Below are 14956 nucleotides of genomic sequence, written 5' to 3'. Positions count from 1 at the left end.
GTAGGTACGGCGGAACGGGACGCGAACGGGGCGTGAGCGCGACGCAAAATCTGGAGGCTTTGTTAAATAATTATAAGATTAGAAAAAAATATATGACATGTCGTAAATATATATTGGCTAATTTGTGAGGTATTTTAAAATTTAGACTGAGAACTTGGACTAAATTATAAATATCCTATTAATAAAAATCTCCTTTGACTAATGATTCTTTACTCAATTCATTATTTGCTACAAGATCGTACAGCATCGAGAACATTTTGAGCTATTAAAGTAAACTCATCTAGAGCATAATTGTTATTCTTCCGTCGGTACTCCTCCACAGAACCGTAGGTCATTACGAGATCTCTTAGGGCACCCTTTACAATTTCTTTGATCAGTTTAGGCGTTGGTTTTCCAGATTTTTCAGCTACCTTTAAGGTATTTATGACCTACAAATAAGGTTTTATTAATTTGAGTAACAGTTGTATAATGTATATGTTGAAATTCAAAGTTACTTAACTTAAGATACAGTTAATATTTCGCATTATTAGATATTGATATAAATTGTTTTAGCACCATAAGTGTTACGCGTTCAATAATAGGTAGGTTTGCTATATGTAATGGAGCAATTTTATTTAATATTAGCTGGGCCCTTATTAACAATACTTTTGCCTATATTAAAATTGATTGCTTGGTTACCGTTTCTTTCCAAGTAGATAGAACTTCACCCATCGAAGTACCTTTCTGTTTTACACCAACATCTTCAATTTTAAATTGTAACAACCTTAGATGATGATTTCGACACATCTCTGTAAATTATAAATGTATTGAATAAAAGAAAAATATTGTTGGACTGGTCCTTTATCAAAGAATCAGAGTAAGAATCCTTTGTACTCCTGCCAGAGATTGGAACGAAATATCTTCCAAAAGATCACATTTTCTCGTTACGAAAAATATAAATTCTACAGCCATGTATGTGGTCTTAACAAATATATTAATTGAAAATATAATGTATAATTATCGTTCATTATTTGGTAACAAAAGATATTATCACTCACTGAATTTTTTGAATTTTTTTGAATCTGAAAATATATTACATATGGAAGATCTATTAATATTCTATCTACTATATCCCACGTCGTCTTACCTAATACTATAATAATATAATAATCTAGAACATATACTTAAAGTGAGAAAAGTCATTCCAAGATTGACAAATAATTACCTTTTTTACAGTCCCGTTCATCATCTTCTAATGGGCAGTCGGGAGTTCCATCACAAATGTTATCAATATCAATTGATTTATTAAGTTTACCCAAACAATAATATTTAGTGAATTTAAGTTCAACAGCGCAAGCCTTCTTACATTTTCTAGAACAATAGGAAACTGCACATTTTTCCTCTCTACAGAAACATCCGCCTGATATGACTTTCTTGTTTCCCGTACCAATTTGCTTAATAATCGTGCCCAGCTGTTGGTTTATATTCAACAGAAATTGGTACAGTTCCTCTGCTTCAAATGCATAAGATGTATGCTTTAATAATTCAGTATAAACCATTGTGATTAATTTGAAGCACTCGTTTCGATGTTTCTTAAGTGACGCTGGGTTAGGATTCGGTTTAAGGCTTATCTTTTCTAGATCATACACTGCGTGGATAAGTACCCAGATTTTATTTCTTTCAGCTTTGTAATCTTTAGATGCTTTCAATTTTAAAGCATCTGTTACTTCAACAAAATTCTTGTGAGCGGCAAATTTACCATGTGTTGTAGCTATAATGTTAAATATGTATACTTATATAAGAATTAGTTTATAATAATTCTATGGAACAAAATATATTAGATACGGTAATATTAGATATGAATAACATACAGACTTGGTAATTAATAATGCTTTAATACGTATTTTGTACTGCGTTTCATTCATGAAAATCATACGGACTCGAAAGCAAGACAAATATTTTAATTTTGGATGTAAAAAACGAATCACTAAGTCTATTGCTAAAACTGATGAACTTAATTATTACTTACCTAAAAAACATCCTTTTTCATCGGATTCATCAAAACAGTCAATTTTACCATCACAAATTACACTTAAAGGTACCATAGATGACTGGTTTACAGACTCGCAGTTCCAATTTATTAAACTACTCTTGTGCCAACATATTCTTTTGCACGGGTAGGTACAATTCTGACATGGTCCTTGAAGACAGGGACATGACGTAGGAGGCCACTTATCTGTTGGCCAAGGATCTTCTTCGTCCAGTATTTCATTAAATCTTCGAGTATTTTTATTGGAACAAAAAGCTTTATCTAGCGCCATTGTCAAAGTGCTTAATACATCAGTAATTTCATTTATTAGACGATTTCTTGTATTGCCATTTGTTGCAAGTTTAATACGATGTTCAGATTTATATTTTTCAATAAACTCTAATTGGGAATTTAATATATCTTGTAAAAAATTATTTTGTCTTGAAAGTATGTTTCGATTCATTGCAGCCGTAAAGCAACCGCTTTCTAATGGTTTATTTATGCCAGTAAGAATGTTATGTGCAAATCGAAGCTTTTTGATAGCTAAAATTATTGGTATCCATTATTATATCGCATTGAAATGTTCTTGTCAAAACATAATAGATATAAATATATACAATATGAATACATGTCAGAATTATAACGACTACTATATGTTTAAAAGTTTATGAACATATACAAGATTAGAACATATGTAGCTACTTAACAAAACCATGCGCAAAATCCCTAGTCTGATAGTGTTTTGTTGCTTCGCAAAACGAAAAATATTTTGTTGTTCTGGGATTCGCAAGTTGTGTGTAGTCAAATAATAATGTTATACTTATAATCAATAATAATAAATAAGAAAATAGTTCGCAATTACCCTGTTCTGTGCAATACTTTTCATCTGAATAATCAGAGCAATCAGCATTTCCATTGCAAAGTTGAGTTATGTGGATTATTTTATTCTCATTAGAGCATTTTAGGGATTTTATTAAATTTATATTAGAACAAGTTTTGTTGACCGTATCCCTGCATTCTTTATAAGAAACTGATGGATTTTCTTGAGGTCTTTTAAATTCTAATATGCTATTTATGTTATGTTGAATTCTGTTACCATATCGTCTATTCATGTTTAAATTTGTAATCGCTGCATTTATTCCATCAATTAGCAAGTTAGTTAATGACCTTATATCATCATTGGTGTTTATTAAATCTTTATGCTTCAAACTTTCAAATAATTTCATTTTGATTTCTTGTAATAATGTTGTATCATTTCCAGATATATGATATTTTATTATGAGTTTCTTAACAGTACTTGCTATGTCTTGAATTACTTGGTTTCTTAGTCTATCATTACCCTCATCAATTTTAATCATATTATGTAATTTATAGGTATGATCAACGACTTTATCAACTTCATCAGACATCGTTACTTTATTGTTATAATCTACATCACGAGTCTGTCTATAAATGCGACGTAAAGCCCGCAGAATTAAGTCTACGTATTTCTTTCCCTTTTCTCCTTTTGACTCCGCTGCTATTTTCAAGTTATTTTCGACCGATTTGAGTTTATCTTCAAATTCAGAGTCAGTTTTAATTTGACGAATTGAATCCAGAGACAACTTACCAATTCTTTCGATTATATAATGTAACATAGTATCACGTGGCTTTCCGTGTCCAATATCTGCAAATAGTAGTATAAAAAGTAATTACAAACGTAAAATTTTGGAGTGATAGTGTAAATTTAATATTAGGTAATGTTTACTCTTATCTAATGATTTATCGTTGACTGTTAATTTGATATTCTTGTTGCCATTGCGAATTCCTCGCATAATTATTTTGACGTATTTTTCTCCTTGATCGCCCAGTGGTACTGCAGCTTTTCGTAACCTATCTTCAATAGAATTAAAAATGTTTTCTTTTTCACCCTTCGTTACATTGAATTTTGTTTGCAAAGATGCATCCATTCTATTTGCTTCAAGATCCTCTCTGTTTGAGTTACGTACTAAAATGGAATTCAATTTCTCATTTCTCTCTCTTTACCGCTATTTTTTTGACGATTAATTCGGTAACATTTTTTTAAACTAGTACGGAGGTAGGTTCGTCACCTTAGCACGCGAGCACGCTAGTATAAGAAATTGTAATATATAGATATATAAATAAACAAAGATTAAGCTTTACAAAGGAATTATACTGGGCACTTTTTAAGCGTACAATAAATTTAAACCAAATTTTCGTACATCCGTACGACGAACTCACTCGCCATATTTTTAAAATTGGTAATTTATATACAATTTTAAATTATTATTATAACGACCTGTGTCCCATATAGATCTACTTTCTTACCATTTTCATGTAAATCACTTGCTAGTAATTCATCTTGATTAGAATTACTCATAATGTCATTTATTTTTTTGATCTTATTTTTACCGGATCGGATTCCTCGCATAATCAGTTTGACATATTTGTCGCCTTTTTCTCCTAAAGGCTCTGCTGCTTTTTTGAGTTGTCTCTCGATTTTATTAAACTCATCGTCATCGTCAATATATGTCCCATTTTGGACGGATTCTGAAGATATTTTACTAATTTTCTTGAGAATTATATCAATGAGGGGATTGCGCGATTCTAGTTTGCTTGACACGTCACCTTTAACAATAATAATTTATTACTCTGTATAAGCTTTTGTATTTTGTTATTAAAATGTGTTTAATGGGTAAATAGTTGATCCAATTTAAGGTATATGGATTATTGGATGAAATCTGAATTTTATAACAATAATTATTGAATGAAAGAGATGTATTTAGCAAATCATATTACCTTTTATAATTATCGCAAAATATGAAAGAAAGATAATGGTAAACTGCCGCATTCTCTTGTTAGAATTTTTAAAAGTACGTATAATATTAGAAGGTAATTATCATAAAACTGTTGTTAATTTAATAGCCAATTTACCTGTTCATTATAGATTTGATGGCAATTTAATTAGAAACCATTGTGGTTAAACACAAACTTTAAAATATTCGTATGCAATGTAAAGATCTTTTCAATGATAACTTTATTTATTCTGGGCAATGTTGGCCTAGTGGCTTGAGCGACCATCAACCCATAGGTCATACATTCGGATCACGGCTAGACACTAATTAACTTTTCTTTCTATGTGCGTAATGAACACTCGCTCGTACAAAATAGTGTGAGGAAATCGGCATGTCTCAGATAGAGAAATCTGAGACAAGATTTGTAGCACCACTGGGGTTAATTATTATGATAAGGAGCGGTATTAGATTATCAAACCCGGTATTGCGTTCAAAACCCAGCTGTGCATCGATGCGTTTTGTATCTATGTAGGATATTAACATCTCGAACGGTGAAGGAACACTCTCGTGACGAAAGCGGCATTTTTATGTTATGAGAATTTTAAAAAGGTTTTATAACCGAAATATCGGCTCGATTGATTTGCATTAAATTGCTGAATTTACTTTATCATAAAATGGCAATAAATTTAGAAAAATTGTTGTCGTCTTTTCGGAGTGTAGTATCTACATAAATCAAAAGGGAACGGTTGAAGGCAACTAAAAAGTATAGATTGTTGAATGAACTGTTTTCGTTGAAAACGGGAAAAACGTAAACGGATAAACGTTATTTTATCTACTTCAGTGTATTCGGAAGGCGTTAGAATATAAAGAATAAATAATAAATAAAAAAGGTGATATTACCTTGTTTGCTATTTTAGAGTGGTGTACATACTTTAGTTCTTGTTCTTAAGTGACCTGTAAACGATCAAATTGTTTGTCAAATTTTACGTGTTTGTCAAATTATTTGATAGTGTACTGCTGTGTTTGACGCGTTTGTCAAACATTCTACGTGTTTGTCGTGTTTGATGAAAATCTGGATTGATGTCGAGTTTGAAACAAGATCTCACTCGTTACATCAAGGAGGACGCTACGCTCAGTGACAATATGAGTGTCAAGATTACTAACAAAGAATTTATGTTGCATTTCATATCTGTTTATCCTGATTTTTTGTAAACCTATTTCTTTTTAGTAAACCTATGTTATTTTGTATATCTTTTAGCAAGAAATAAAAGGCTTTTTATTTTAATTATTAAATAAAACCGTATGGAGTATAGTCAGTAAATCTTCAAAAGTTTTATAGTCCATGCGCAGGAAGTTTGCGTAGTCTTCAGGTTATGTACGCAATATTTCCCGTAGCAAATTCTCGTGGGTATATTTATCTTTTAATTTCAACCATTCTCGACTCCATCGTCTTCTTTTTTTTGTCTTGATACACAGTGCTAGAGTCAATGCCAAAAATGCGTCATCTGAATCGCTCGGTACGGCGACGTCACTTCACGAAAGGAGAATCTACTAAAAATTTAACAAATTTGATAGATATTTGGTTTGATCGTCTAAGCTATTGTTTGATGAAAACGTGAAGTTTGAAGCAAATTTGATCGTTTACAGGGCACTTTAGATTCAAACAATAATGTACCTATCGTGAATAACATCTGACATTAAAATGTGACTAAAATAACGTTGTCACTTGACTGACATTGATAAATATATACGAACGAAACTTAATGGTTGGTATTTAAAAGGAATAAAAGCACCAGGAAATGGCATCTCATTCACCAAGACATTTATTTCAGAGTAAAAGAGCAAGGTCAGGTAGATAAGGCAGACAGTCTTCTTTTTACGTGGTTCCTATGCTTTAGTTTTTAGGTGTAAATCACGTCAAGCTAAGTCCTTAAGAAAGCGTCCCTAGACACTGGTCGCCCGCTCTATTCTGTAATTTTACTTTCACACTTTAGTTTTATCTTTTATTACTTTTTGCAGTTAAAATATAGTAATTGGAGTAGGTGGGTATCCATGAGTATGGATAGGCATGAAATGAATGTGTACATAAAAGGACCAAGTAAATGCATGGTCTGTAAAATGTGATTTCCGTTGCTGCGGATTTCTATTGCTTAGTAATAGTTAAAAAACCCCCCAGTTATAAACATTTAACGTATAACAACATGAATGACATAGCTCACGTGACCAGTTTCATATACATAAATTCATTCGGTGATCGTAGTTTAGTCAATAGTCACACCTGTCGCAAAGTGATTTTGTCCCGCATAATTGACGTGAAATAATTGTCAATGTCATTTGTGAATTTGATATTAATTTTCCAAATAATGAATCCCAACTAACTTACGTGATCTGTGCTTATTTGTGTTTTGATTTCACTTGCGAGGTTATTTAAATTTATGATCTATTAATATAAAATTATGAATTTCTCAGTTATTAAATTAGCTCAGGTAAACTTGATTAAAGTACTTTTAAATATTTGCAGTGTATACAGTAGGCCATATTAAAATCTATATCTCTTACAGAATGCCTCTATTATAACCAAAAATGCTCCTATATTGGCTTCCCAATTTCATACCTCAACAGCATTATGCAGAGTTGTCTCCGGAAAATACAGAATCACAAAAAAGAGGGACAAACCCCTTACTTACGAAATGGCTAATCCACCACATTATATTGCTCACAGAAAAACTTGGAATTCATGGAATACCTGTGGGTATATTCTTTATACTAGTTGATATATAATTTAGGGACAACATTTTTATTATACAGCATATACTGCTTAAACATTCTTTCTTCTTATGTATTGGAGCTAGTATATAATATTGCTGATATTTATTTTATTACTGTAAAGAAAATCAACATTATCAATTTTAATTACTATTATTTAAATTTTCATTATTGCTTTTTAGCTAACTTAAAAGATGGAATCCGTAGATCAGAAACAGCACTGGAAGATGAATTCATAAGAAGATTTATGAATGGAACCTGGCATGGACTTGTTTGTAGTGAAGTAAGTATACCAATAATTATTAGTGATGTTGAAGTTGAGTTACTAAAATTCCGAGACCAGATTTGAATAATATCCAAAGCTAGAGTCAAGACAATAGTATACATTAATTTTTATTATTGTTAGTGTTTAAGTAAAATGTATCTAATTAAATATGTTTCTAATGCCTAGATGTTAATGATGCAAAATATTAAAGAACATCATGCATTAACCATTGGTTAAATTTATGAAGCTGTGCAAATCAGTTTATAGGTGAAATGTATCTAATATGTATTAAATAAACTAATGAAATAATAAAAATTACTTTTCCCCAATTGACAGTACCCAAATCTTTTGAAAAATTCACATTGATCCCTCTAAAAATATATAATAATTATAGCAATATATAATAAAAGTAACAAGCTCTTGCTTTTGCAGATAATCATAAAACGGCAATTTAATCATATCCGTGTAGCTGCCATCATTCGAAGAGCTGTCTCACCAACTAAGATGTATTTCTTACTAGGCTATTCAGAAGAGCTCATGGCAAACTGGTTACAATGCCCTGTTACCCTAGAACTCCAGACAGTTGACAGTTTTAAGGATGTTGTATTTAAATATATATAAATTAGTTATTTTAGTGTAAATAGATTGTTTAGCTGTATTTTGGTTTTATTTTATAGAAAGAAGTAAACTTGTCCATATATTATTTTTCTATCTTTATTGAATCAATCGGAAAAGTTAAAATCTCTAAATCCTTTTTAAAGAAGAATTAATTGACACCAAAAAAAAGTGCTGGTAAATTTTAAATGCGGTGTTCATTATTTTCTGTTTTAACATTATATTAATAATTATCTTTTATGGTAGTCAGAACAAAATAAAAGTCATGTCAAAATTCATATTCTCTTATAATTTGATTCATTCAAATATACATAATGTGTCAACAAACAGAGCAGCGAGACGCGGGCCGCGCGGCCGCACACATACACACACTCATGCGCGCACGCACACATCCCCACACCGCGAACACTCGAACAGTCGAGCCGCGAAACTTCTGCACATACGCTTTGTACTTTTAATTATTACTGATGGTACTCTAGTTTGGGCTTTTAACACTAAGGCAATGAAGGGTACAAAAGTAATGAGAAATGAATATAAAAAGTACAAAACCACGGAGTTAGTGAATAACATTTGCAATAGTATTTTTTTTCTCAACTAACATGCAATTGTATACCAATATAACGCAAGACGTAAATGGAAAATGATGACCTTAACTCTAACATGTACTCATAAGAAATTTGTAGTATGAAGTGGTTAAACTATAAATAAGGCTTCAAATAAAAATTGTATAATAGAACATGTCATAATGTTGCTATTATTGCATTTTTTATGTTCGCACTCAAATAGAGTACCGTCAGCATCACAACTGAGAGTAGGTACATTACATTCCATTTCATAAGACAATAATAAATTTCACATAAATGCCTATGGTGTTTTCTCTCAGGTATAATTGTATTGTCTATCACAGTGGCGTAAAGCATTTGTCCTTACATACTAGTGAGTTAAACATTGCGATCTTATCATTAAATCACCATAAAACACGTTTTGTAAAGTCGTTAAGGTGCTTCAGAAAATATTTTTTTTTATTCATGATATTTCTCTTTTAAAGTCTCATACAGTCTTTTGCATTGAGCTAATTCGATAGGGCCTGTGGAATGTCTGATCCTTCGTATTCGAGGCTAGTGCAAGGCTTATTACCTAGAACGAACGCAGGCTGTGTTCAGTGACTCTATACTTACATCAGTATTAAGAGATAACATCCATTCATATTTGTTCAAGAGATTTTACAATTGCATATTAAAAATACTGATATTAAATATAGCGCCATCTAGTTGTTTTCCTATGCATTAACTTCTGTATAGACGTGACTGCTAAACGTGTTTAACGCCAATGCATCGCAAAATTGATGGCTACAATGAATAAACAGACATCTGACACAAATAATTCAAATTTACAATACAATAGTCAAATATAAAAAAGTTTACACAAATTATTATACATTTTACAAAATAAATCTCTATTACCTAAATAGGAGGGTAGTCAGACACAGTTTATACGCCGTAGCCACTTCAGTCCTAACAAAACTGACAGTGTGCGCAGAAGTCCGAACGGCTGTCATACAACGCTCGTTGTCTAGCATTAATTGTAATCGAAATCACATATTTACAAAATAAATACACAGACTTGAAGGCTCCTTGCGGTATCGAATAGATCGCATCATTAAAACCCAATCACGGGGGCAACGGAATTTCATACAAAAAATATTTACATAAAAAAATTATACAATTATGTACACAAAGTTATACTTCCAATCGGAACGGCGCTAAAGGGGCTCGAGGGTTTTAATGATGCATGTCAAAATTTCTTGGAGGGCATCAGTTCGAAACTATAGAGTATAATAAAATGTGCGATACAATCCTATTTCGCTACACCGCTAGATCTATTAAGTAAAATTGTCCATCAAAATTCTATTAAAATAAAGAGATCACGTCTTACTACAAATTAGATTTATAAAGCTCTCGTTTTGCATCGCGTTCAGCGCGTCTATTGGTTTCTATCAAGCGTCTAGTGATGCGAGCCGTAGTGCCAAACGCTTATGTGATCCGGTAGTGCCATTTGCTTCATAGTAGGACTGATTAACATTTTCCGTGTATTGTAAAATCTAAGCACGACGTAATAAAGGTGTTCATACAATCAGTTCTATGAAACTAGCAGTAAATTTAAACCAGAATCGTATAAGTTTTTGGTACTATGTATATATTTTAACTCTGACAGTGTACATTTCAATTATTAGATACGATTAGCTCAATTATTACATACGGTATTTTTTTCAATTGAATTTTATTGTAATGTTTCTGATATTTATAATGTCCATTTGACAACTGTCAGTTTTAAAAATTGAGAATTGCCTTTAATTCAAGATGAATATCACAAATCAGTAGCAACGTATTCATCTTTTCCTAATCAATCAATTGAATGTTTCCGTTATTAAACTGAATTAAAAAACCAATAATAAGTTTCACTATTTCACTACAAATTTTGCGATATCAACTTGAATATATATTTTATGTTCAGAATTTACAAAAAAATAGCCTCAAAATAACCCCAATTGCAATCATGACGTCATAAATTTACACAATTAGCCAAATCTCATCAACAGGTACAGTGAAGCAGTTAAGGCCTTCATATCAGCTTACGCTATAAAATATCTGTCAACGAATAAATGCAACAATAATTACGCGAAATAATTTAAACACGAAACGTAAAAACTGTGTACTACGCAAAGCGCGCATCGACAATAAAAGCCGTTTCAGAAATTATCCTACGACGTATAAAATAACATCGCAACGTGTAACTAGACTAAACCTTACTTTGTGCATTCACGTAGAACAATCTCAAAAACGGACGAACGTCTAAACAATCTAGAGTAATTTAGAAAAATCGCAGAATAATCATGATATGACTTTACCTGTGTACTTAGAAAAATTATACAGCGTCGGTTGTAAAATTTGTATGATATAAAACTTCGTCCACGATTATCCTAAAGTAATTCAAATATACCCTTTACATGATTTGGCTCATCGTTAACAATCGAGAGAGTCGCCTTATCACAATCGTGTGTAATATTAAAATTAAATACAACAGCACCTATCGTTTGATATAAATATATGATTAATAAAAAATATTTAAAAATTATATAATTCCGATGGAAAGGACAAAAAATAAGCGTAGATTCAACTATGAAGTGGTCCAATTTTTGATTGTAAAAAGTAAATATAACGTCATTCCGATGTCAACTAACGCTCTACAACGACGCAAGAGATTGACAGATTGCACTCGGGCGCAGAGCACAATTCAGATATCACTAAAAAAAAAGACTACATCTAATCAATAGATACTGTAAGATACGGGCAGTACTAGTCTCTCCAGATCCATAATCCCTGAGCAAAATTGTCAACCTCCGTCGATGACTAGTTTTCTGACAAACTACACGAATCGATTCCGATAAGATCACAACCATACAATCAGAGGTTGCATACGACCAATGCATACAGGGGTGTGACCATTTAACTGTTTCACACGAAACGTCAATTAAATGGTAACACGCATCCTTCCAAAAATACACCGCGCATTTGTCAAACGACAAGCGATCCTGAGATAGCGTGCACGTACGCACCACACCGCATCACACATTCACACGTCCATTTGTACTACGCCAGTATGCTACCCGCTATTCTAAATGTACCCGGTCGCTGTCTCTCATTCCCCGAATGATAAAGGACTAAACTAATAAAAATGCATTTACATTGAATTTGGGTTCGAAGCAGTCGTTAGGGCGCTGCAAATACTGAATCGTACGAAAAAAACTTACAACTAAACAAAATTCAATTCGTGAGTTACTCATGGGATTCCAATCGTCACAATATATAACCTACTTAGAGCTAAAAGGGGGATGAGCGGCAGCGAGCGGTTTAATTGTAAAGAAACGAGACAATACAAAACTCCACTTACAAGAGATTATAAAAATACTAGGAAAAGGGGTTTGAGGAGAGCGGAGGGGGATAAAAAGGAGGGGTAATAAAGGTCTTTTTTAAGTCTCGCTGAGTAGTTTGTTGGTACACAATATGCGACATTAACCTAAGTTTCGCCGCCGGCGAGCATTCGCTCGTCTTTGTTCTAAATGCCAACACCGTACCACAGTTAACCTTAACCATATCAGTTAACCTCTGTACCTCAATTAACCATAGCTCACCGTCCACTGCACTACCGACATTTACACACACCCATCGGGGAGACATTGTGGACTAAACACATTCATTATAAAGAAATGGTTTGATTGCACCATACAATGAACTTGTTAAATGCGGCAACTAAACCCCGCTAAAACTAAAAAAAATGACTTAGGCCGAAGTTCAATGATTTAACTCGGTAATTTGTCCTCTTAAACAATTATTTCTATGGTTATAAAGTTGCCATTAGGGTTGAATAAAAAATATATTAAATGTAAGTTATAAAAGTACCGGGGAACTTTGTTATACCGTGAAAAACTAATTCAAATTTGTGAAAAATAAAATATATTGTTCCAATGTCTCCTCGAACACCATCTAGAACTAAACATATTCACATTATTCTAACAATTTACAGTGGAGGAATCATTTTATCACTAATTGGTAAATGGACGTCTGATATTTTCAAAATCCGAGATAAACAGACCCGTCACGGAAATATTTGTAACCTCGTTATATTCCTCAACTGTAGCTACATTCACGACAATTAAAATTATAGCTAAAACTTTCATTAACAAGAAGCTGATTCTGCCAAAATATTTTTTTTTCTAATTGAAAACTATAATTGCACAGACAATAGTCTTAAAGCTAAATATCGATTTTCCATCAATGTACTTTACTGAGCATTAAAGAGGCGGGTATAAATCGCCATGTTTGTTGGTTACCATGGCAACTGGAACCGTCTAGTTACTATGGCAACTGAACTTCATAGCGGCCATGGTAACTGAAATTAGAATATATAAACATTTGTTTTGCAGAAGAAATAAAGCTAAAAATTTCATTAATACGAAGCTGATTTTAAAAAACTATTTTTTCTGATTGGAAACTATAATTGCACAGAAGCTAAATATGGATTTTCCATCACTATACTTCACTGAGAGAGATGGAAGAAAATCGCCAAGGATGTTGGAAGAATCTTTTAAAATTTTTTGTTTTGCGAAGAAAAATATAAATTTGAGTATTTAATTAATTAAAATTTTACACATACCTAATCGACGCTCTAAGAAATGTACTGTACTATGTCTTTTGTATAATTCCGGAGGTAGTACAGCAAAATGAATTTAGTAATATTAAGTACTTCAAAACGATTTTTACATACTCTTATTTTGACATATACAACTTATGATTTTGAAAACTTAAAATTGCACACAAACCGATGAAATCTGCACATCTAAACCAATATTACAAATTTCTACTTAATAAGTACTATACATAAAGAAATCTATATTTTGTTCGCTATAAGTGTTTTACAAAAATGATTTGGATTCTAAATATTGTGAAAAATTCGTCACCCTAGCTGAATGAAGCGTCTACGTCAAAATTTATCTAAAATTGATTAGACTAAAGTTAATTTTCTAACTTGGGTAATTTGGGAATTTTTGAGTACTGTGATTTCTGCGTTGATGTAAAACGTCAAGACCGCTTTAGGCTAATGTGACGAACTGTCAAGTTCTAGATGTCTATGATTTTGATTTTCCATATACCTAAATTACTAAGTTTTATCTGTTCACATTGTGTCGCTTTCTTTCTTGGATTACTGATTTAGGGTGTTCACATTTATTAAGGTCAACTTGATATTTTAGAAGCTGATGATTTTCAGTTTGGTTTCTTGGACTCTTCTGGTAGGCTACTATGTCCTTGCGGCTTGGTTGGTTATCATTCCCAACTGCATTCTTGTCTATCGGTTGGTGAGGAACTGAATGTTGGTCATCCAGTTTACGATTTTTAGCTGAATCTTTCTGGTTGTGGGTCGGTGGCTGTACTGGATTTTTGTCCAGCTTCTGGTTTTGATTTTTGAAGTAGAGGGTAGGATTCCTGTGGATGGCATTGGCGCCATGTGCGGCCGCATGTCGGCGGATTGCGTGCTACCTGCGTCCAATTAGTCCGTTCGAGTTGGTACTCGCCGTTGGACACATCTCCAGTTCTACTAGTAGAGGGAAATGATCTGAAAACAAAAAAAAATAATTTTAAATATGGATTATTTTGTATAAAAATATTTTTATCGATACGATATTTATTTTTAAATGACACTATTATGTCATACAGACGCTGGTTCCCACACTAGGAACATAGCTGTGTTGTGAAACTTTTTCGTAGAAAAATGTTTTTTATCTAAACAAAATGTAAAATATTTTATATATAATATACTCAAGTCGTACCATTAAAAATGGAAAATTGTAGATTACGTACTTATTTGCATTCAATTTTCGAACTAAAAGATGGCGATATGCTTCTGTTTAGTTACAAAAGCGCCCGTTACAGTGTAAAAACACTTCTATTT

At 32.3% G+C, this 14956-nt stretch overlaps 3 protein-coding genes across 4 annotated transcripts in view; 1 reads left to right on the top strand and 2 right to left on the bottom strand.

The window, feature by feature from the left end:
- Positions 1 to 182: 182 nt before the first annotated feature.
- Positions 183 to 4879, bottom strand: LOC125057966. Its single transcript, XM_047661940.1, has 8 exons — positions 4808 to 4879; positions 4337 to 4636; positions 3756 to 3995; positions 2871 to 3674; positions 2009 to 2551; positions 1205 to 1750; positions 679 to 788; positions 183 to 428 (listed from the first exon to the last, which is right to left on the bottom strand). Exons 1-8 carry the CDS (start codon positions 4857 to 4859, stop codon positions 222 to 224), a joined length of 2802 nt encoding a protein of 933 aa, XP_047517896.1. The 5' UTR covers positions 4860 to 4879; the 3' UTR covers positions 183 to 221.
- Positions 4880 to 7152: 2273 nt separating this feature from the next.
- LOC125057980 (28S ribosomal protein S24, mitochondrial) lies at positions 7153 to 8492 on the top strand. The gene is made up of 4 exons (XM_047661964.1): positions 7153 to 7289; positions 7365 to 7551; positions 7752 to 7852; positions 8267 to 8492. The coding sequence occupies exons 1-4, from the start codon at positions 7260 to 7262 to the stop codon at positions 8453 to 8455; spliced, it is 507 nt and encodes a 168-aa protein (XP_047517920.1). The 5' UTR covers positions 7153 to 7259; the 3' UTR covers positions 8456 to 8492.
- A 227-nt stretch (positions 8493 to 8719) lies between these two features.
- LOC125057968 (CCR4-NOT transcription complex subunit 6) overlaps positions 8720 to 14956 on the bottom strand; it is a 186742-nt gene continuing 180505 nt past the window's right edge. For both annotated transcript variants that reach the window (XM_047661943.1, XM_047661944.1), the window contains exon 12: positions 8720 to 14620. In XM_047661943.1, coding sequence (XP_047517899.1) covers positions 14541 to 14620 — 80 coding nt within the window. In that variant the 3' untranslated portion in view covers positions 8720 to 14540. The remainder of the gene's footprint in view (positions 14621 to 14956) is intronic.

This window comes from Pieris napi, chromosome 17, assembly GCF_905475465.1.
Source record: "Pieris napi chromosome 17, ilPieNapi1.2, whole genome shotgun sequence".
Classification (NCBI taxonomy): Eukaryota; Metazoa; Arthropoda; class Insecta; order Lepidoptera; family Pieridae; genus Pieris; species Pieris napi.
Note: the sequence above shows the minus strand (reverse complement) of the source record. Positions and strands in the feature narration are given on the sequence as shown.

Excerpts from the sequence above, each read along its gene's own strand:
- LOC125057980 (XM_047661964.1), top strand. The coding sequence starts at position 7,260 with ATGAATTTCTCAGTTATTAAATTAGCTCAG. Across the intron at positions 7,290-7,364 it reads CAGTTATTAAATTAGCTCAG|AATGCCTCTATTATAACCAA; the intron begins GTAAACTTGATT and ends TATCTCTTACAG. Across the intron at positions 7,552-7,751 it reads TTGGAATTCATGGAATACCT|CTAACTTAAAAGATGGAATC; the intron begins GTGGGTATATTC and ends ATTGCTTTTTAG.
- LOC125057966 (XM_047661940.1), bottom strand. The coding sequence starts at position 4,859 with ATGCGGCAGTTTACCATTATCTTTCTTTCATATTTTGCGATAATTATA. Across the intron at positions 789-1,204 it reads TGAACGGGACTGTAAAAAAG|AGATGTGTCGAAATCATCAT; the intron begins GTAATTATTTGT and ends TATAATTTACAG. Across the intron at positions 429-678 it reads TATCTACTTGGAAAGAAACG|GTCATAAATACCTTAAAGGT; the intron begins GTAACCAAGCAA and ends CCTTATTTGTAG.